Below are 20,159 nucleotides of genomic sequence, written 5' to 3'. Positions count from 1 at the left end.
ATTTGTTTGATTTTATGGTTTAGATTTTACTTTAGTTTTCATAAACAGATTAAAGAGAGAGATTTGGGATTTGATCGAGACATACATCACGCTTAAAGTGATCTGTTGAACTCATAGCGATTTGAATTCTTCTCAATTAATGTAATTCTCTTTGGTTTCAATGGATCCACTTTCACAATGTCACATTTGGATTTCACCCATAATTTATCCTCATGTTAGAAATGTGGTAAATGTGTGAGAACTTGAACTCAAAGCCCAGCATGCCAATGGGAAATCACTGTGCTTTACCAGGTCTTTTTGCAGTCATACGCAACACAAAGAGTGGGTATGTATGTGGGTGAAGGGGTGGTTTTCAGTGCCAAAATTAGAGTAGCAGCTTGCAATCCTTGTGAATGTGCACCTTGTTTCTATCTCTAGACTACATCTGATGATGTATTTTGCTCTTTCATTGTTGGGTATTACTGTATTAAAACCACAAAAAAGAGACTTGCCTATTATTCCCCCTGCCCATTTTCTTCTGTGCTAAACCGTGAATGTGCCCTAATATTTAACACCCTGAGTCCTTTTGCTCATAAAGGTAGACTGCTTTTTCCATTGTATACATGGGAAGATAGGGCCGAGCATTTTTAACAGTTTGCAAGCCACATGTGAATCCCTACTCCTGCCACGCCTGCCTTTCTAGCTCTTCAGTTTTGTTTCCTAAGTGCCTGAGGCCAAAACCCTCAAACCCTTCAACTGCCATCGGTTGGAGGAAGTTGGAGGCATTTCAGGCTTCAGATAAGTATTTTAAAGCCTTGCTGTGATAAAGACACCCCATTTTAAAAATTCCATCTGCAATGAGTATATATTTCCCCCCATTTGCATAAGTTTTAAGGGGTGAGATGAGTGCCAAGTTGTTGAAAGTCTCTGTAGCAATTTTGCTGGTTTTTAGTAAACAAAAACATGGGAAAGAGAAGTGGACATTTTGTCCCTTCTCTGATGATACTGTAATGACCCTAGCCACATCTCCTTTGATCCCCAAATGAGGCATAGAGACAAAATGACACACACACACAGATACAGTCATAAGGAGTTGTCATTCCTGCTGTAGAAGGAGACTCAGTTCAAACATACAGGCAATGCTGGGAAATCAAGATATCAGCCTAGAAAGAGGTGGTAGCAAACTGCTTTCATAATAGTACTCAGAAAAATGTATAAGTGTAGGTACCGGAAGTGGGATAGGGTGGGGTGAGCTGTCTTCAAGATGCTTTTACTTTCTTTATGATCTACAATGCTTGCCTAACTAGGGAAAGCCCAAGTTCTCTCTCTAATTTCCTTTTTGCCCCCTTCCCCCTCACTCATTGCCATATTTGTGCAAAAAGTGAAACTGAGGGGAAGTTGGTTTCCTCTTTTGATTTTGCAATTCTGGACAATATGTAGCAATTTTCTTAGCTGGGGCATGGTTGGGATTCCTTTAAACATAATACAGATTTCTATACTAAGGAAAATTGAACGTGTGGACCAAACAGTTTGTTCTGCAGTTTTTAGAAAAGAAATTCAAATGATTTATCTAAAGCTTTGAAGCTCTCTCCAGAAGAATGGAAAGTTGATGAGCTAATTATGCAATTACTTGCACAGAATCTATCCTTTTCCCAAGAATGGCCAGAATAAGGTATCTGGAGGTTTTTTCCCTCTCCCTTTCCTACTTCATTTTATCTTCACAATTTTTTTCTTTTTCTGCTTTCCAGGCAGTCTTGACCCCTGACGACTGCCTGGGCAAGCCCCTGAAGCTTTTTTGGCAAGATTTTTCAGGAATGACTTGTCCTTGCCCTCTTCCTAGGGCTGAGAGAGGAGGACTGGCCCAAGGTCAGCTGACTTCATGTGCAAGGCAGGAACTAAAACTTAGAGCGTCTTGGTTTCTAGCCTGCTGCCTAAATCGCTACACCAAACTGGCTCTCATCTTCACAACTGTCCTGTAAAATTGATGCACCTGACCCAAAAAAGAGAGAAAAGACATATTTTTAAAAAGTTTTTTTCTCTCAGTTTTATTTGCGCAAGATGGTCTTCTCGTTTGTGGTCAGGGGCTCAGTCCAGGGTATACACTTGGCTAACATACATTTGAAGGTCCTCGTTTCTTTGCCAAATAGTGCCCACTGCATTAGTTAGCAGTTGCCCCAAAATCCAATTTAAATCCAACTTTTCTCATCCCTCCAATGTGCGTGCTGCACTGAATATAGAAAAGCACCATCTAGACAGTTGAGGTTGAGAGTAAGAGGGGCCATTGCTAATGATGGTCACAGTCATTCTCTTTCTGATGTTGATAAGAAAAGCTTTTTATCTTGTTTCCAAAACCTCCCATGTCTGCAGAGCAACAACAGTGTGGAGAAGAGATATATATAAAACAAACTACTGACAACTGCTGTCAGCAGCATCCAACCATTTTTATTCACCCATCTTTTCCTACATTATATCACCTATTACAGCAATTCACTAGTTACAGCAGTGAGCTACTGTAGATTGCATTATAATGCATCGTTTGTGTTACAACTGTCCTAAGATACTATTCTTGCCCCTCTTGCAGATAAAAGTTTGAATCTGAAGGAGTGATTCATTTAACCACAAGTAACCCATTGGGAGCTAAGATGAGCAGACAACTTCCTAATCAGAGTTTGTTTTCTTAGCCGTACCCGATGCAGCATTTTGTTTTGCCCTGTCTGCTCAATCAGAATAAAGATGTTATTAATTAACGAACAGGGCCCAATCATGACAGCTAGGAACCTAGCCCCCCAGCAGTCCTCGGTGTGTTGTGAGAATGCTATTTTCTGACCCTTTGCTTTCCTTCCTGTAACTCCAGGCCTCAGGCCAAGCAGTGCCCCTTGTGGTGGAAAGTTGCATCCGCTTCATCAATCTCCATGGTAAGGCTGTCCTGGGCTAACCCCCTTCCCTTCCTCTTTCCTTGCGCCTGTATTTGGTCACCTTGCTGGGAGTTGAACTGTGAAGACCGTGAGTTCTTCACTGAAAATATCCCTTGGTATTCTCCCCCCCCCCCGCTTCTTTTTTGCTCAGGCCTCCAGCATGAAGGTATTTTTCGTGTGCCTGGATCTCAAGCACAAGTAGCAGAGATCAGGAATGCCTTTGAGAAAGGTGAGCGGCCAGGAGGACATTTAAAAGGTTTCCTTAAGCTTGCCATGGCATTTCTAGAATGCCATAGAAGTAGGAGGTACATCCAATGCCTCTTAATGAGTTTACTCTTTCCTTGACATTCCTGAAATTATAACCAAAACAGATATTGGTCTTCAGATCCCATTGCAGGAGTCTTCAGTGTTGGATGCCACATTCAAAGTCATTTAGACATTTTCATACTAGCGTGGGATTGGACCTCATCTTTTACCTGTGGTTGCGGGTTTTTATTTTTCTCCCCCAGGTGAGGATCCCTTAGCAGATAGCTTTGTACAGCATGACTTGGATTCAGTGGCTGGAGTGCTGAAATTATACTTTCGGGGACTGGAGAAACCCCTCTTTCCTTATGATATTGTTCCTGAGCTGCTGGCCACAGCCCGTAAGTATATTTGCCTCTTCCTCAGTGTTGTTGTTGCAGCAAATATGAATGTTTATGCATTGTATTGGGATATACAAGCCATTTCTTACAAAATCAAAGAGTTAACATTTTACATGTGAGCTTCCTCTCTATCTCTCTTACATACATCCTTTTTTGAAACCCATTTATTTTCTTTACAAGAGAATAAAACTGAGCAGAGGTAAGAAAAAATGGGATGCAGTGTAACATCTCCACCAGCTTCAATATACGTGCAGATAGCAATAGCAATAGCATTTAGACTTACCGTATATACCGCTTCACAGTGCTATACAGCCCTCTGTAAGCGGTTTATAGAGTCAGCCTATTGCCCCAACAGTCTGGGTCCTCATTTTACCCACCTCAGAAGGATGGAAAGCTGAGTCAACCTTGAGCCACTCAGAATTGAACTCCTGGAGTGTGCAGTGAGTTAGCCCTGCAGTACTGCATTCTAACCAGATACTCCTTACTTACCAATTACTTTGTTTAGCAACCTTTTGAAATTATGATAGTACTGAAAAAAGTAAAATTATGATTCGCCCTTGAATTTGTGGCTGTAGCATTGTCTCTGAGGTCATGTGATTACAATGCGGTCGTTTTGCAAACCAGTACAAATTTACAAGAATCACAGTCCCTCAGTCAGTTGATCACCATTTGCAACTTTCACAACTGACTTTTAACAAACAAAATCAATGGGGAAGCCAGCAGGAAGTCGCGATCTTGGTCATGTCATATTGTACTTCGTGACTGTGCTTAATAATGGCAGCAGAACGGACATAAGTCCAGTGAGGTCATATGAGGTTTCACTTAATCATATCACTTAGTAGTGGGGTTGTTGGTCCCAATTGTGTCAGTAATTACTACCTGTAATTCATTTTTTCAGCCTGTAATAAAGCAAGAATCTCATGCTAATTAGAAACAAATGGAGTATTTTAAAATAGTTATAGTAATGTATTGACAATTTGTTTTATTCAGCAAATAATATTTATGTAATAGAATGAATTGTAGACTGGAGTAAAGGTCTCAGAAATGGTTGAATATACAATAACTTTATGCACACGTCATAGAATTTGAATGGGACCTGTGTGCATGTATGTTTGTATTTATACAGCTAATTGTAGAGGCCCATATATATTGAAAAATTGTATAAAAGAGAAACATAAAAAATAAAATAAATGTATAGGAATTTAAAATTGAGACTGGGACACTTCCCCCCACCGTGCCTTTTTGAAGGGGTGGATTTAGAGAAGATACAGCCTGTGATATATATAGGTTAATTTTATGGTCCACTTTCTGAAACAAAGAGGCAATCATTGGTAAAATGATCTGGGAGGGGAAAGACATTAGGAATCAGATCTAAAGACATGTTTCATTCATCACATTTCCCCAACTCAGTCGTTTCTCCCTATCCCTAGCTGGCAAGGAATCAAGAAGTCCTGTCCTTTGGGAGTGGAGTAAGATTGACGTTTTCATCCCTTCCTTTATTTTTCTGGAAGTTTAGAGGGTCTCCACACACCCAGACTGTTTGCATCTGGTTTTCTGGTTTTTTCCAAGCAGAGGGAGGAGCCAGGTAACTTAATTGGGCTGATTTCTGTTGGTGCATTTTTCAGAACAGAAAATGCCAGCAAAAAAACCAGGTCCTTGACCCTTGTGCAGCTGAGAGTTTATTTGGAGGCAACAGGTAGGCTATGGGAACTGACAAGGGAAGATTTAGGTGATGCTAAGACTCTTCTGGGGCAAGATGGAGAAATCATTGTTCTCAATTGCTGAATGACACCTATTGATTTAGTAATTGAAACAACTTCTGAAGAGTAGTATGGCTTAACACTGAGGAAGAAGGGCAATTTAGAAATATGAAATATAAACAAATAAACAACACGCTGAATGCTTCAAGCACCAATAATGTACTAACTGGATAAATCAGTTTCCACTGTTCCTTTTGAGCACAAAGTAGTTATGAATTATAATACCCTAAGACTCAACTAAGTTTGTGGGGATGCAGCTGCACGTGCAGAGGTGCTGATCCAGCACTGATCCATCCCGTGCATGGTCCTCTATCTCACACTGCTCATCCATTGCTTTCCAGATCTGGAGCCTTTACCTGATCGCATCTTGCATCTCCGGGCTCTCATTTCCAAGCTTCCATCTGCAGTACAGGTGGTTCTGCGGTACCTTTTTGCTTTCCTCAACCAGTGAGTATTCAGGCCCCGTGTGGCAAGTAAACCCACCCCTTAGGATTTCCGTGGTGAGAGCTTTCTTTGGCTAAGGGAACTCCATTGCCTCCCCGCACCCTCTTCTTCCTGCAGTTTATCTCAGTACAGCGATGAGAATATGATGGACCCCCACAACCTAGCTGTCTGCTTCGGCCCCACCCTGGTGACGGTACCTGCGGGCCAGGATGCCGTGTCGGTGCAGCCGCACATCAATGAGGTGGTAAAGTGCCTGATCGTTCATCATGAAGCCATCTTTCCTGGAGCTAATCAGCTGGCTGGACCCCAGTATGAAAAAGTCATGGCTCTGGCCGAAGAGGAATACTGGTATGAGAAGGAGTAGAGGAGGAGGATTCTGTAAAGTGGGGACAAAGGGAGTGTGCACAGATATTGTTTATGCAATGCTGGTTTTGCATACCATGCCTTGTCAGACTTCCATGCCAATGTGGCAACTGGGATCACATCCATGCTTAACAAAGTTAGTTAAATATCTGCATCACATGTTAAGCTTGCTTAGTTTAATTTTGGCCCAAAGTGCTGTCTGCCCCAAGGGTGCTCGCTCTGGCAAGATTTGATGCCCTGGGTTCAAAAGTAACGGAGATGCATCGTATTCCTATTCAAGAATGCCTTTGCATCTGTTTGGATGCCATGCACTTGTCCTGCTGAGTTTTTTTTTTTTTTTGTCCTGCTGAGATGCTTGGGCTGGCCTCAGTCTGAAATTGTGCTCTTTCTACTAAGGGATCAGTGTAGTACATCCACTGCAAAAGATGAAATTGTATTCTCTTTGATCGAAGTTAGAAATCAGTGGGTTTGGTATGAATGGCTTAGACACACACACCCTCACAACTCTAGCCTATTCACTCTGTTTGACTGAGTGATAGATCCACCCTTCTTCCTTTTTGTAAACCAGTGTCAAACAAACAAAAACTTTTATTTTAGCCTAAGACCAGCATAATACAATACAAAGAGAAAGGCTTTATAGAAGTATAAACTTATAATACAAAAGGCAAAGGGTGATACAAGGGAATTGTGGGGGAGACAGGACACAGGACCCACCATCGGGAATTTAGGCCTAAGTAACAGTAAGTTTAAAATATGGTTTCAATGTTTATTTTTTTCAAAAATGCCCTGTATAAATAACTAAGTGTAGTGCATTATGCAAGTAAATATAAACATAAATACTTAAAAAGTAGAGTCAGTATAAAAGTGGTTGCTGAAGATGAACGGAAGCATAAGGAAATGAAGAAAGAAAAACTGAGGAGAAACCATTTTTGCTAATTTGGTGTGAGCATCTTTCTGATATTACATGCAGAATTTTTTCCCCTTTGTGTGTTATGGTAGGAGCTTTATCAGACAATAGAAACAATGAATAGAAATGCCTAGAGTGACCCGGAAAATCTAGCAGGGGCATAATGGCAGTGTTTCATATATGGTTTTAATATTGGTAAACCTGTAGTACCTGCTTAGTTGTTTCTATCTCCCCATCTACAGAAGGGCACAATTGTTCTGAATAGGGTACTTTTTAAGATCAACCCTCAAACACTGTGAGTGTCAATAGCTTTTATGTGGCCCCTTGTTAGTATTTTTCCTCCTTTGATGCTCTTTATGTTTTTGGTCTGTGACTGTATGGGAAGCAAGTACATAAGAAATAAGAACAATCTTGGTCTGTGTGTTGCTTGTATGTCTGTGTGCTTTGGTTTGTTATGTAGCCGCAGCCCAATAACTTACAGTAGTTAAGGGTGTCATGCAGGAGTGGGATTCAAATTTTTTAACAACAGATTCTGTGGGTGTGGCTTAGTTGGTGGGCATGGCTTGGTGGTCATGTGACTGGGTGGACACGGCTTGGTGGTCATGTTACTGGCTGGGTGTGGCCAACTCAGCATCACTCACGTTGAGGCACACATCTCCTCGCCTGGCCTCTCGTGACTGTGGGGATACTGCAACAGTAGTAAAAACAGTCATAAGTCACTTTTTTCAGTGCCATTGCAACTTTAAAAGGTCACTCCACACAAGCAAAGTACCAGCAAAGGAGGAAAAAAAAACTCCAGAGAAGTTCCAGAGACAGGAAGTCTAGTCCTGCCAAGAATGTAATAAGGGTTAACGGAGAGGCAGTTTCTGTAAGCAACACCAGAATGTTTCCTTCCTGTCTTCCTTACAGGATTAGCCCAGTAATTTCTCCTAACAACCGGTTCTCCGAACTGCTTAGAATGTTAACAACCAGTTCTAGCGAATAGGTGCGAACTGGTAGAATCCTTCCCCTGGTGTCATGTAAAAACAACCCTTGGTTCTCATTCTTTGTCTCTTGTCTCTCTTTTGACAGTGATGTCTTGCCCCTGGAGACTACAGCAGAAGAGCCTGAGACTGAGGGGACCCCAGAGACTCCAGCAAGTGAGGATGGTGAGTGTGTGTGTGTGTGTGTGTGTGTGTGTGTAGGGGGAAATTCTGTGTCTTGTCCTGCTTGGTAACCTCCACATGGGGAGTGGGGGATTGCAAGAATTCTTAGTTAGGTTACAGGGGCATAGCACTGTTTCTTTTCAGTGCTAAAGAAAGAAAGGGGTCAGGGGTGGAGAGTCTGTAGTTGAGCTTCTTGGAGGAAGACGATGTAGGAAGCCATCTATCTAAATACAGACATGAATAGAAGCAGAGTACATGAGTCTGTGTCCTGGGTCAGGGTCAGTCTGTGCCTAAGCATGTTTCACAGTTGGAACTGATTAGTCCCTCGACTCTAGTTAAACATGGTAAATGGTGAGTGATGCTGGGAGTTGTAGTCCAGCAACACTGAATATTAGACATGCTTTAAATGTGACTCTTAGCGGACATGCTATAGATTTCTGATATATAAAAAATTGGTTTCTGGGCTCCATATCTTTATTCGAGTATCATCTGGCCATGCAGAAGAATTAAAAGCAGTCTGTGCAACAGCATGTCTCGATACTTTGGGACGTTGGTTCACATCTGTTTCCTTTTATGGAACAAGCATGTCATAGTCTGCACCTTATTTTAGGAGACGGAAGTTGTTCCTGCTCCTCCACTGCCCTTAATGAACTTGGCTGACACACTCATTCCATAGATCCTTCAGAGAAGAAAAATATGTACGGTGTCCCAATCATCCCCTGGTTGCGTTAATAATGTGACATTGATATTCCTAAAAATAATGATTTTCCTATGAATTTCATTCCCTACTTAAGACAACGATGACCATTTTACAAGCTTTTTCAGTAAAGCTTCAGTCTCCTATTTAACAATACAATATTTAAATGCAGATAATCCTTGAGCTTGCCCATTACAGTCGCAAGTTGTTTTAACCATTATAAAACTGGTCAGCCTTGTGACCGACCTGATTTTATGGTCTTTTTTGTAGCAGTCATTAATACAGCAGTTGTCAAATGAATTCATTAAGCAAACCTGTTGTTTGCTAGGGCAGCTCTAGCTGTATTGCCAACCTCTAATGCGCAGTCATGTGATTGCAGGGTTTGGCGACCACTGGGACATAAATCCCCTTTTTCAAGTCCATCATAACTTTGAATGGTCACCAAACAACCATCATAAGTTGAGGACCACCTGTATGTTTCTGTCCATCTTCTGCACACACAAGTATCCTTTATTTGCTAGATCCAATTTTTCCAACAAGAACAGGGTGGGGCCATCCTTAAGATAGTCTACAACTACTCTTGTAGACACTGCTGAGAATAACCTTTTCCCCTGTGGAGTTGAAGAAACATGTTGTCTCACTGACATTTGAGGAGTTCTTCTGCAGGTGGGTTGGGAAGGGCCCGTTGATCTACCAATTATTCATTTTCTTTCCCTCTCAGAAGGCGACTCACAATCGGAAGCCGTGCCCCGCTCTGGTTCCATAGTTCAACCTGAAGAGCGGTTTGTGCGAGGAATCCCAGTTGGCTGGCGACGAGGTGAACGTGGTGGCAACCGAGGATTAGTACCACCCATTGTCTTACCTGACAGGTGAGTGGCCATTGTGTTGCCAGTCACCGGGAAAGTAGTAGTCATGAATGCAAGCAGACCAGGGTAGGATTGGAAAGATGCAAGACTTCTAGTGAAATCTTCATGCTTAGCACATAAAAGGGAGGATTGCTGCATTTTGAGTGCTTTAGTTGAAACTGTCCCAGGATGAAAATAAATTAATATCCAAGAAGTCCTGTCTGGATTGAAAGGAAGTGAAAGAAATAACACAACAGTGTCAGTTAAATAGAAACCAAATACTTCCATACATGTCAGTGGCCAAGGATTGTGGATTTGGGTGGATGTGGATATGTTTAGGATTGTCTTGAAGTCTGGAGAAAAGATTGCTAAAGACAATTGCAGCGGAAGTGGTTGTGGGAATGCATTTGAGTTATAAATTCTACACGATATTCCCTTTCGGGTAATAACATTTTGCAAAGCACAGATAGAGAAGGAAATTAAAGTCTGATAGAAAAGAGAGAAAGAAAAGAAATTGAACTATTTATAGCATACATAAACACAGTTCATACTATACCTCCTCATATGTTTTTATTCTTGCAAACTGTCCTTATCTCTTGTTGATTCACCTCTTTATGCATCATGATTGCCTTTCATTCTTTAAACTTCTTGTTGCTCTTTTCTGAAGAGCTCAACATGTCATCTACCATAAATTTATTCCACACCCTCCCAAACTGTTCTTCATATCTTATGATTTGATTTTTATTCTTTCTCTCTATACACACTGACCATTTCAGGGTTCTTTCATACTCAATATGCACTTTTGTATTTAATCCAAATTCACTCATCATCCATTAATTTCTATTTTATCCCCATTTCTTAAATATTCTCTTCTTATATTTAACGTGTTTATATTGTAGGTTTCTCCTACCATTCCAGTTCTATTCCATAAAGCAAAGTCTGAGAAAGGACATTCTTAGAGACCTATCTATTCACTTTTTTTTACACCAACATTCACATTCACCTTTTGAAGTTTCAAAATTCAAATGATAGCTGTATAATCACAAAGAGTGATTCTGGACAAATGTATTTTTTCTTTTATGTACACTGAGAGCATTTCCACCAAGACAAATTCCTTGTGTGCGCAATCACACTTGACCAATAAAGAATTCTATTCTATTCTAGTCTATAAGAGTGTGGATCTGAACATTATTGCATCAAGGAACGATGGTAATCGTTTGGAGTTAACAATTATGCATAATTGCAAACATCTAGAACAGGGGTATCAAACTGGATTTCCTTGCGGGCTAGATCAGCATTGTAGTTTTCCATGGGCCAACAGGGGAGGAATGGGGAGGAGGAGATGGGATGGACGCCTCCTGCAGCACCCTGCTGGCCAAAACAGGGCATGGGGGGGGGAATGCGTGTGCCCTCCCTGCACACTCCATTTTTGGTCTCCACGGCCTCCTCCAGCACTTTGCTGGCCAAAAACGGGCCTCACGGGGGCCTCGGGCTTCTGTGCAGCCCATTTTTGGCCAGCAGGGGTGCTGCTGAAGACCGGGGAGGCCAAATACGGGCCACACTGGGGCTGCACATGCCCCCCCATAGCCTGTTTTGGCCAGCAGGGGCACTGTGGGCTGGTCCTTTGATATTTCCCAGCCAACCCTGGCGGCCAGATTTAAGCACCCCGTGGACCTGTAGTTTGACACCCCTGATCTAGAACGAGTAGATGAATTTGTGTATGTTCTTAGAATATTTGCTAAAGATGGGAAACTGGATGGGAAACTGGACAGACATATATTATGATATGCAAATGTTGGTACAAAGTTAATGGGTAGGAATGAATGTATGTTTTTTAAAAGTGCAATTAAGTTGGGGTATGCTTCTGCCCAGTTTGCTATATGTAAACAAGAAGTGATAAAGTCAATAATGAATGGATGCTTAAAGAATATAGATTGAATACAAGAGTAACCAACAGGAGAGAAGTTTATTGAGGGGTCTTGGAATTGGAACAGAGATATATGAAATACAAGTGAATGGATCAAGAGAAAGGTGGAAACCAAGAATATTAGGATTGGATGGAATCAATAAGATCCTCAAAAAGAAAGTGTGACAACAAGCTTAAAAAATAAAAGCCAGTGTGTAAAGTAATGTGTGAGTCTGGTGGGCATAAGAATAGTTTGCAAGAGCAAAAAGGTATGGAGATGTATATAGCCAATTATCTTGGTGTAATTTAGCTACTATATATTTCATTATCTCTTTGCTTATTATTTCTTATTCCATCACAATTATCAGTCTTTCATTAGGATTTCCAAACACCCTAATTACTTTTTTGTATTTTTTTTCATTATATTCTTACTTATTTATTCCTATTACCTAAATTGAATAATATTTCATCTGGATCACAATTATTCAGAATGTTGTTAGTTGTTTCCCAAAATTCATCTCTTCCTGTGAATTTCTATTTTTATGTAGTTGCAACTGTAGAGACACCTGTTTATTCTTTCTGAGAAACATTTTAGCCTTTTTAATTCATAATGAAATCAATAATTTTTCATGCATGTTATCAACTCCACAACATCTGACAACTTTCATATTGAAGCCTCCGATAATTCTAATTCAAGCCTTTTCTTTTCTCTTATTTTCATGTGGACATGTCACTTTTTGTAATTGTGGCTTTTATTTTTAGATTTTATTTATTAACCTTAGGGCTAGAATCTTAGGGATTTTTTTCTGATGGTTTTCCTTGGGGTTTATTTGATTTGTTTTATTTTCAAAGAAAAACAGATGTGCAATATGAAATTTTGGGAACTGCCTTTTTTATATCAAATGGTTTTTAAGTCTCCTTCAAAATCTTCTTGAAAGAAGACTGTGGAAGAAGGTGTGAGTTTCTTAGGGAGGAGACATTAGCCCCTCTTTCTAACAACTTTCTTGGTTTCTTGGTTGCTTCTTTTGCAGTGAAAAACAACCTAACACCCGCAGTTCCAGGTTAGAAATTGATACTGGACCATCTCTGGAGGAACCGCTCCCTGAACCCACCAGCAGGTAGGAGAAGTGTGGCAGGTAGACCTCATCCAAATTCTCAGTGCTGTGTCATGGTGACTGATACTGCTGTCCCAGAGAGGCTTGTCTTGGGACTGGATCTGTCTCTTAAGCAGATGTTCTGTCTCTGTCTCACTCATATTTTAGGCTGCGTGTCAATTCAGATGTGAGTCGCCAGCGTGGAGGAAGCAGCCCCATTCGCAAGTTCGCATCACCGTTCATGGATGGGGGCCGTCTGCCCTTTCCCATCCTACAAGCAACCCAGGCCAAGACCTTTCACCCTGTTGAGCGGTGAGAACGTTGAAGGGATGGCACGAATGTGCATTGGCATTGTGTTGGATTAGTTAGGTGGGAGGGACATTTAGAGGTGGCTCTTATATTACCTAGTCCTAGACAATGCCAAATAATATTTGGGAAGTATTTCATTTCTACTTTTGTAGAGTCCAAAAGAAGCACCTGCATTAGGTGGGACAGGAGAAAAATAGATAATATCTTTGTGGTTGGGTTATAATTAAATGGGAAGATTCTAATTTGGAATGCTCTCTTATAATAAATCCCAGGACTCCCATTTCAAATGCTTTGAAAATAAATAAACAAATAAATAATACATACATACATACATGCATACATACATACATACCAACACACACACACGCACGCACGCACGCACACCCCTACAAGTAAGCAGAGCATCCAATTTGGAGTGCTCCCTTATAATAAATAAATAAGAAAGTAAGCAAAACATGCATTATAAAGCAGAGGCCGGTCATACATTCTTCTTAATGCAGCGGAGTGTTTTTCATGATACAAAATTGGCTAGGAAAAAAAATGAGCTGAAGTGGCATTTCAAGATAACGTTGTCAAGGCAGACAGAATAAGATTGGCAGAGGAATGGGAGAGAACAAACGGGCATGAAGGGAGATGCCTGATGTTGATTACTGAAATACATGCTTTCCATAGGCTTTTCCAACAGGTACTTGATAGTTAGCAGTAACTGTTTCATAGAAATAACGATTCCCAGTTGCTGGGTTTGATAGGTTGTGTCCACCATGCTCTCTGCAGGGCATTTTTCTCTCTCTCAAATCTCAACCAGCACTCGGAAAATGCTAAGATAATTGAGAGGGATGGATATCTGAAAAAAACAAACAAACAACCACTAGGGATAGAACATTAATGATACGCTTAAGGAGTTCATATGCAGTCTTATGTTTCATACATTCTTTGGTGCACTTTGTTTTTCCCTAGGCCAGACCGCTGGAATGAAGTTTCTCCACGGACCTGGACTGGCAATAACTTTGAGAGACAGGGACCAGTGGAGAAACGGGTAGAGGTAGACCGGGTAAGAGCCTGTCCATTTTATTTGTCCCCTTTTTCTTCCCTCTGTTGCTCCCTTCACCGTGTTTTCTCTTTTTCCATTGATAGGACGTGGCCAGGAATATGGATTCTGTGTTCAAGGAACTTCTTGGGAAAACTACTCTGAAGCACACAGGGATTTGTGACCCTCCCAATCATTCTGAACCCCCAAAGAGCAATCCTTTGGCTAAGAAGGTTATCACCCCTGCCAAGCCAGCCACTTCAAACAGGGCGCTTCTGCGGGGCAAAGGGGTCTTCAAGTCTTTGGGAAATGGAGAGTGAGTCAAACTTGACATGGGGAAAAGCACCCCCAGTGTGACTTGCCCAATACTGTGGCTACCTTCCTCCTCCTCCTCCTCCTTCTCCTCCTCCTCCTCCTCCTCTTCCTGTTCCTTCCTGTTCCAGATACCAACTCAGGGCAGTTGTGTCTTGCTCTCTCCTGGTGGGGGTGGTGGGAAGTGGGGGGGTGATGTAAAATTATCAACATTTGTGTTCCAACTTCCAAGCCGAATGTTGAAGATGTATTTGCTGTTGGGTGTCTTCCTGGAGGTGCGTCTGAAGGATTTCATGTTGTGGATGTGACTGGGACTAAAACATACAGCTCCTATCAGCATGGTCCTGGACCCAACACCCAGACCAATTGTTCCTTTGTCACAAACAGTTTGCACTTGGATTGTCATGTGGAAGGGATACATGGGGGAGGGAATGTGCCAAGATTCCTGGAGTCTGTTCTTGGCCCTGGGAAGGGAATCATGTCTAGTGAGTTATGGTGCTAGAGGTTGAAAGGGAGGGCATTCTTTTGTACCTGTGTTATTCTTTTCCTGACGTGCTTCACACTAGCCCTCACCTCCTCTCCCTCCTTCCCTGATTCTCAACCCTGGCAATGTATCTCTTGTTGCTTTAAACATTTGTCTGAATTTTAGAACTCTTTCCACACATGCTACTTGGTACAGCCTCATTCAACCCTGCACGCATCACCCTCCTACATTGGGGCAATAAGTAAGGGGACATATTTGTGGTGGGGACCCATGTGCCAATTTTCCCCTCATCATCCAAGGTCCAGTTTGTCTGCCCTCTCTCCGCCACCTTCTACTTCACCATCATCTTTTGTCTTTACTGCTCAGTATTAATCAGGGCTGCATGTACTCTGTGCTTTAAAATGCTGTGCAAAGTCAAGCTGAATTCTGCATCCTGTGTAAAGTATGCAACTTAAACTTGTAGAGATTCTCTTCCATAATTTATGTTGTCAATCTTACAACTGGAAATCTGACTTATGGCACTCTTGTGGTTCCAAATTTTCAGCAGGAAATTAAAACCACACTTTTGAGCATTACTTTATAGACATAAGGGCTAGAAACCTGCTCTTTTATATATATAAAATTTTATATATATATATAATTTTTTTCACATTCTCAGGAAGCAGAATTCTGTGCCCAATGCCGCATCCTGTGAGTTTCTTGCAAATTACAGCATATGTACAGCCCTGGTATTAGCTTGTCATTAACAAAAATGACTGTACTGTGATCTTTCTATGCAGTCTGTTGATTTATGTTTCTTGCAATAAACTGGATTTATAAACTCTCCACAGAAAGCGCCTGCCAGTCAGGATTTTATAAAGAATAAACAAGACACTGAAGGATTTGCTTGGGTTTTATTGTCATAAAATGCAAAATATCTTTTTCAATTTTAGAAAATTGTCAGTGTTGGGTTCAAAGCAGAAATTGGCATTAAGGTTTAAGAAAGAGCAGCACTGATTGAGTAATGTGTCCACAAACTGATTACAAAGAAAGCTACCACAGTGATGACATGAAATGGGTTGGCTGAAACCGTAATGTACTGAGTGTCAGAGAGAGAGATTGAAATGTCAGATTTTAGTCTTGTACTCAAAGCATCTTTGAAATGGCTTCCTATCATCTTGTTCCAATTTAAGGCAGTTTTGGAATTTTGCATCCCAGGTATCCCTGGTGTGATAGCTCTAATCCCATTGGCTGCCTCAATGTACTGTGGAATGGCAACTTAAAGCATCCTGCAGCCAGGCTGCTGGAAGATTCTGGATACTGTAATTGTAGCACATCTAGAAGGTGCCAGAATAGGGAGACTATGATGTTGAAATGACCCACAGGTCAAATGCTTGGCCATGGCAAGTTGGCTGCAGTGAGTTGGCCATGGCAAATTATCCTATTCTGCTGCTTGTATAGCCATGCTATACAAACTCTTACAGCAGTTCTGCACAGTTACTTATTTCACAAGAGGACTTGTGCAGAAGAACTTGCCACTATGTTGAGATACGTCTGTGTGTGTGTGTGTGTGTGTGTGAGAGAGAATGAGAGAGAGAGAGAAAGAAGGAGAGAGACGAGGGGGAATTTAGAGCAGTGTTTCTCAATCTTTGCAACTTTAAGATGTGTGGAATTCTTGGAGTTGGAGTACAGCTGCCTTGCTGGGGAATTCTGGGAATTGAGATCTAGATATCTTAAGGCTGCCAAGGCTGAGGAACACTGATTTAGAGTACAGGGTTTTTTTGTTTTGTTTTTGTTTTTCCCACCTTAATCAAAAAGAGATGGAGGAATTTCTTGGGGGCAAAAAATTCAAGATAAAGATCCATCAGCCAGATTGTTTCTGCCTCCATCAGTTGATTGACTCAGGATTCCAACTGAGTTATTGTCCCATCTGAGTGGGTCAAGTGGAAGAAAAAAGAAGCCAGAATCCTGTCCTGATCCAAAGGAGAGGCCTCAGTCCTTTGCATGTTCCTTGCGCAGGGCCACTCGGACATCGCTGCAAACTTTTCCCACTGCTTCAAAGAGAGGGTCGCAGAAGGTACGGATGCACAAGGCATAGCAGCGCCCACAGCACTGCACCTCTATGAAGTAGCTCTTGATGCAAGGCATGGCCCCCCAGATGTGGCAGAAAGAAACACAGGCAAAGAGGAAGCCCCAGAGCAAGGCAAGGGGCAGGCCCAGCACCCCCGATAGAATCCGGTAGCACCAGTACTTGCTGACAGTAAAGGTGGTGTTGCTGGCCTTCCACACTCCATCAAAGCTGTGGATGCCTTCTGGCTCAGCAATTACATCTTCAAAGTCTACCTGGCAAGGTAGGAAGAGAGGTTGTGAGTTAGCCAAAGCTTTGTTTCATTCTGGAGAATTTGTGTGTGTATGTGTGTGTGTGTGTGTGTATGTGTGAGAGAGGGGGAGGGAGGGAGGGAGAGAGAGAGAGAGAGTCTGTGTGCGTGAGAGAGAAAGAGAGAAATTGTTAATGCTAGAAGTATTGAATTCTTGGTCTGGTCTAATCCCTTATCCAAGGTAACAATCCTCACACTTCCACATCCGAATCTCTTCCATCATGGGTAGCAATTTTTCTGTTGCTAGTTAACCACAATATATTTTGGACATCTTAAATGCTAAAATATTTTTTCTAGTTATAGAAAAATGACTACCCAAATGTTACTATGCAACAAAACCTAAAGGCTTTTAACCTCAAAACAGATCTAGTGGGTATGATTTGGAACAAAGATTTCCCTCATTGTGGATGCCTGGGGTGGGGCTGTTACTCTTTTCCCTGAATCTGAGTTCTTAAAATATATTCAGAATTTACTTCTGGTAAAAACCTGTGTTAAATTCGGTGCAAAAGGTTGCTGTGATTTGAGAAGAGCTAACCTCCAATTCATCAGCTTTTCTCTACTAAACTGAGCTTTCAAATAATTATTTTCCTTATGAGAAAAAGTCTGAGTTCTGCTATATGTGTTTACTTGCAGCCTGTAATTCTCGAATGGATGGAATACAACCTGGTATTCAAATTGCAATCATGCATTTAAGGTGGGGTGTAGATCACTATTAGGATCCTACATACTTTCACAACTAATAGACAAGGAAAAAATTACCAGGAAGAGAGCAGTTAATTTGCATAGCTTTCCTACATGCTACTCTCAGTCTTCATTTAGGCCAGGGAGGTCAAATCTGCAGTGTCACGGTGACGTCACATGATGTATCAGGACTTTTTCCCCCTTCACTAAACCAGGCGTGGGTGGGGCCAGCATATGATGCATCTGGCCTGTGGGCCGGGCCATGAGTTTGACATCCCTGATTTAGGCAACCCCAGCATGTCTTTCACTTCCAATCTTCAGAGCAACTTCCTTGCCTTTTGGAGCTGTCATTGTTTGAAATATGAATTTTGGAAGTGCCCCTTGTGGAGTAAAGAGCAGGTGAGTGACTGCCTCAGCAGGGGGTAAAATCTGATTTCCCAGGAGCACCGTGTCAAGAAAGTTTTCCAGAAGAGGCCTCATTGAAAGAATTGCAAAATCAGGGCAGGGGCAGTTTTGCTAGTGAGTTGACCTTCCACCAGATATTAGCAGGAAGGGGGATGGATTTATTATTTGTTTCAAGAACCAAAATATTTAATTATTTGGAAATTAAGCATGATCAAGGACAAATTGGAGTCACTGTGATGGTTTAAATTATGCATTGTTTTTAATTGTTGGCGGATATCCTGCTTTTATCGAGAAGGATAGTGCTAGAAGTAGTTTTGCATTACAAGCAAAAATCCAACTTAAAAGCTTCTAGGAACAGAGTTCAACTCTTCTCCCATTGTGCAAAGGATTAGAGCAGCATTTCCCAACCTCAGTAGCTTTAAGCTGTGTGGATTTCAACTCCCAGAATTCCCTTGGTCAGCATGGGGAGTTGAAATCCACACAGCTTTAAAGTTGCTGAGGTTGAGAAACACTGAATTAGAACACTGCTATAGTATATGATTAGTCTTAGGCTGATTATCCCTTCCCAAGTGTCATTTTTAAAATTTTATCTTTACTCCATAATCCTTTTCAGAACCTTGTTAGCTTTCTTGCAAAGTGAGCTAATCAGCAAAACATTGAATTAAAGAGAACTACATTCTTTTCCTTTGGCCTTGGTTAACTTTAGGAAGTAAAAACTGCCATTAGATACCCAGAAAAAAAGGAAGGTATGGGAAGAAGAGTTCCTATTTTCCCCCTCCTCTTTAGCGATTTATGTGGATAATGTGCTTGCAGAACATTAATCATTAAAAAGGTAATTGTCACATATATGCACAAGAATTCTGTGTTTAAGCTTTTATTTGCAGTGGGAGCTAATTTTACAGGCTCCTTAGAAAATTTCAAGGAAAGAATGGTCTAAAAGGAAACCAGCCTGTTTGAACCGGATTGGTATTTTGAGAGCCTGTTTTGGTCCACCTCACAAAATGGCTGCCACAGGGCTCTTGCTTATTCACAAAATGGTGATTTTGTTTGTGTGAAATATAATAATTCTTGTTCACAAGAAACAAGGATGTTGGGATTATTATGCATCTTCCTCTAGATCCCCATGAACTTCCCATTGTCACTCGTAGTGGGTTGAGAGTTATTTCTTTCTTTCTTTGCTGGGGAGGAGACAAAAACAGTAAACTATAGGGACCAGCTGTTTCTATTTCTAAAAATGCCTATATATTCCATCATAGAGATGGAATATTGACTGGCTTATTTTTGCAGCATTGCATCAGATGTTTATGCCCAATGGAGTGTCTTTGAAATCCTTCCTTTGAAGACCTGAGACTGTAGTCTAATGAAAGAGATTGCTTACACCAGATTTTCTCAACCTTGGTGACTTAAGATGTGTGGATTTCAACTCCCAAATTTCAGCATGTGGCTGGCTGGCAAATTCTGGGAATTGAAGTCTGCATACCTTAAAATTGCCAAGATTGAGAACAGCTGCCTTACACTAAGACTAGGATAGAACAAGTATTCTGGTGGCTGGAGATAATAAAGTCATAGCCCAGCTTTTCTAAAAGAAGCTACTTTGAAGATTAATTTGGGATACATCACATTCTCTTGGCCTAATGAGCAACACAGAAATTATAGCGTAAACTTTAACTGTACAAAGATATGAATCTAGTTCACTTTTTAGTATAATGGCGAAGTAAATGTATTCCCTAAAAAGGGGAAGGGGTCAAAAGACCCAGTTTCTCCTTAAAATTAATTACAGTAATTATGTCACTGGAGAGTGGAATGGTGACCCTCAGTTCCACTTCCCCATATCCTGCTAAACACAGTGACGAGAGAGAAGGCCATTCCCTCTCCTCCCTTCTTG

General features: G+C 41.3%; 2 protein-coding genes and 1 long non-coding RNA gene across 4 annotated transcripts in view; 2 read left to right on the top strand and 1 right to left on the bottom strand.

The window, feature by feature from the left end:
• ARHGAP4 (Rho GTPase activating protein 4) overlaps positions 1 to 15,705 on the top strand; it is a 46,397-nt gene extending 30,692 nt beyond the window's left edge. The window contains exons 13-23 of the mRNA XM_026711464.2: positions 2,834 to 2,894; positions 3,046 to 3,123; positions 3,404 to 3,538; positions 5,640 to 5,745; positions 5,860 to 6,090; positions 8,084 to 8,160; positions 9,576 to 9,723; positions 12,637 to 12,723; positions 12,868 to 13,011; positions 13,966 to 14,059; positions 14,143 to 15,705. Of these exons, the coding sequence (XP_026567249.2) occupies positions 2,834 to 2,894; positions 3,046 to 3,123; positions 3,404 to 3,538; positions 5,640 to 5,745; positions 5,860 to 6,090; positions 8,084 to 8,160; positions 9,576 to 9,723; positions 12,637 to 12,723; positions 12,868 to 13,011; positions 13,966 to 14,059; positions 14,143 to 14,355 (1,374 nt within the window). The 3' untranslated portion in view covers positions 14,356 to 15,705. The remainder of the gene's footprint in view (positions 1 to 2,833; positions 2,895 to 3,045; positions 3,124 to 3,403; positions 3,539 to 5,639; positions 5,746 to 5,859; positions 6,091 to 8,083; positions 8,161 to 9,575; positions 9,724 to 12,636; positions 12,724 to 12,867; positions 13,012 to 13,965; positions 14,060 to 14,142) is intronic.
• Positions 15,706 to 15,709: 4 nt separating this feature from the next.
• The window catches only part of LOC113443320 (caveolin-3-like), a 6,036-nt gene continuing 1,586 nt past the window's right edge, over positions 15,710 to 20,159 (bottom strand). Inside the window, exon 2 of the mRNA XM_026711465.2 lies at positions 15,710 to 17,153. Coding sequence (XP_026567250.1) covers positions 16,803 to 17,153 — 351 coding nt within the window. The 3' untranslated portion in view covers positions 15,710 to 16,802. The remainder of the gene's footprint in view (positions 17,154 to 20,159) is intronic.
• Positions 18,101 to 20,159, top strand: part of LOC148127151 (uncharacterized) — a 27,780-nt gene continuing 25,721 nt past the window's right edge. For both annotated transcript variants that reach the window (XR_015741981.1, XR_015741980.1), the window contains exon 1: positions 18,101 to 18,268. This is a non-coding gene — a long non-coding RNA (uncharacterized LOC148127151). The remainder of the gene's footprint in view (positions 18,269 to 20,159) is intronic.

The sequence above is a fragment of the Pseudonaja textilis genome, chromosome 2 (assembly GCF_049901715.1).
Source record: "Pseudonaja textilis isolate UNSWEBS1 chromosome 2, rPseTex1.2, whole genome shotgun sequence".
Lineage (NCBI taxonomy): Eukaryota > Metazoa > Chordata > Lepidosauria > Squamata > Elapidae > Pseudonaja > Pseudonaja textilis.
The sequence above is the reverse complement of the archived record's forward strand: the minus strand, read 5'-3'. Positions and strand labels throughout refer to the sequence as shown.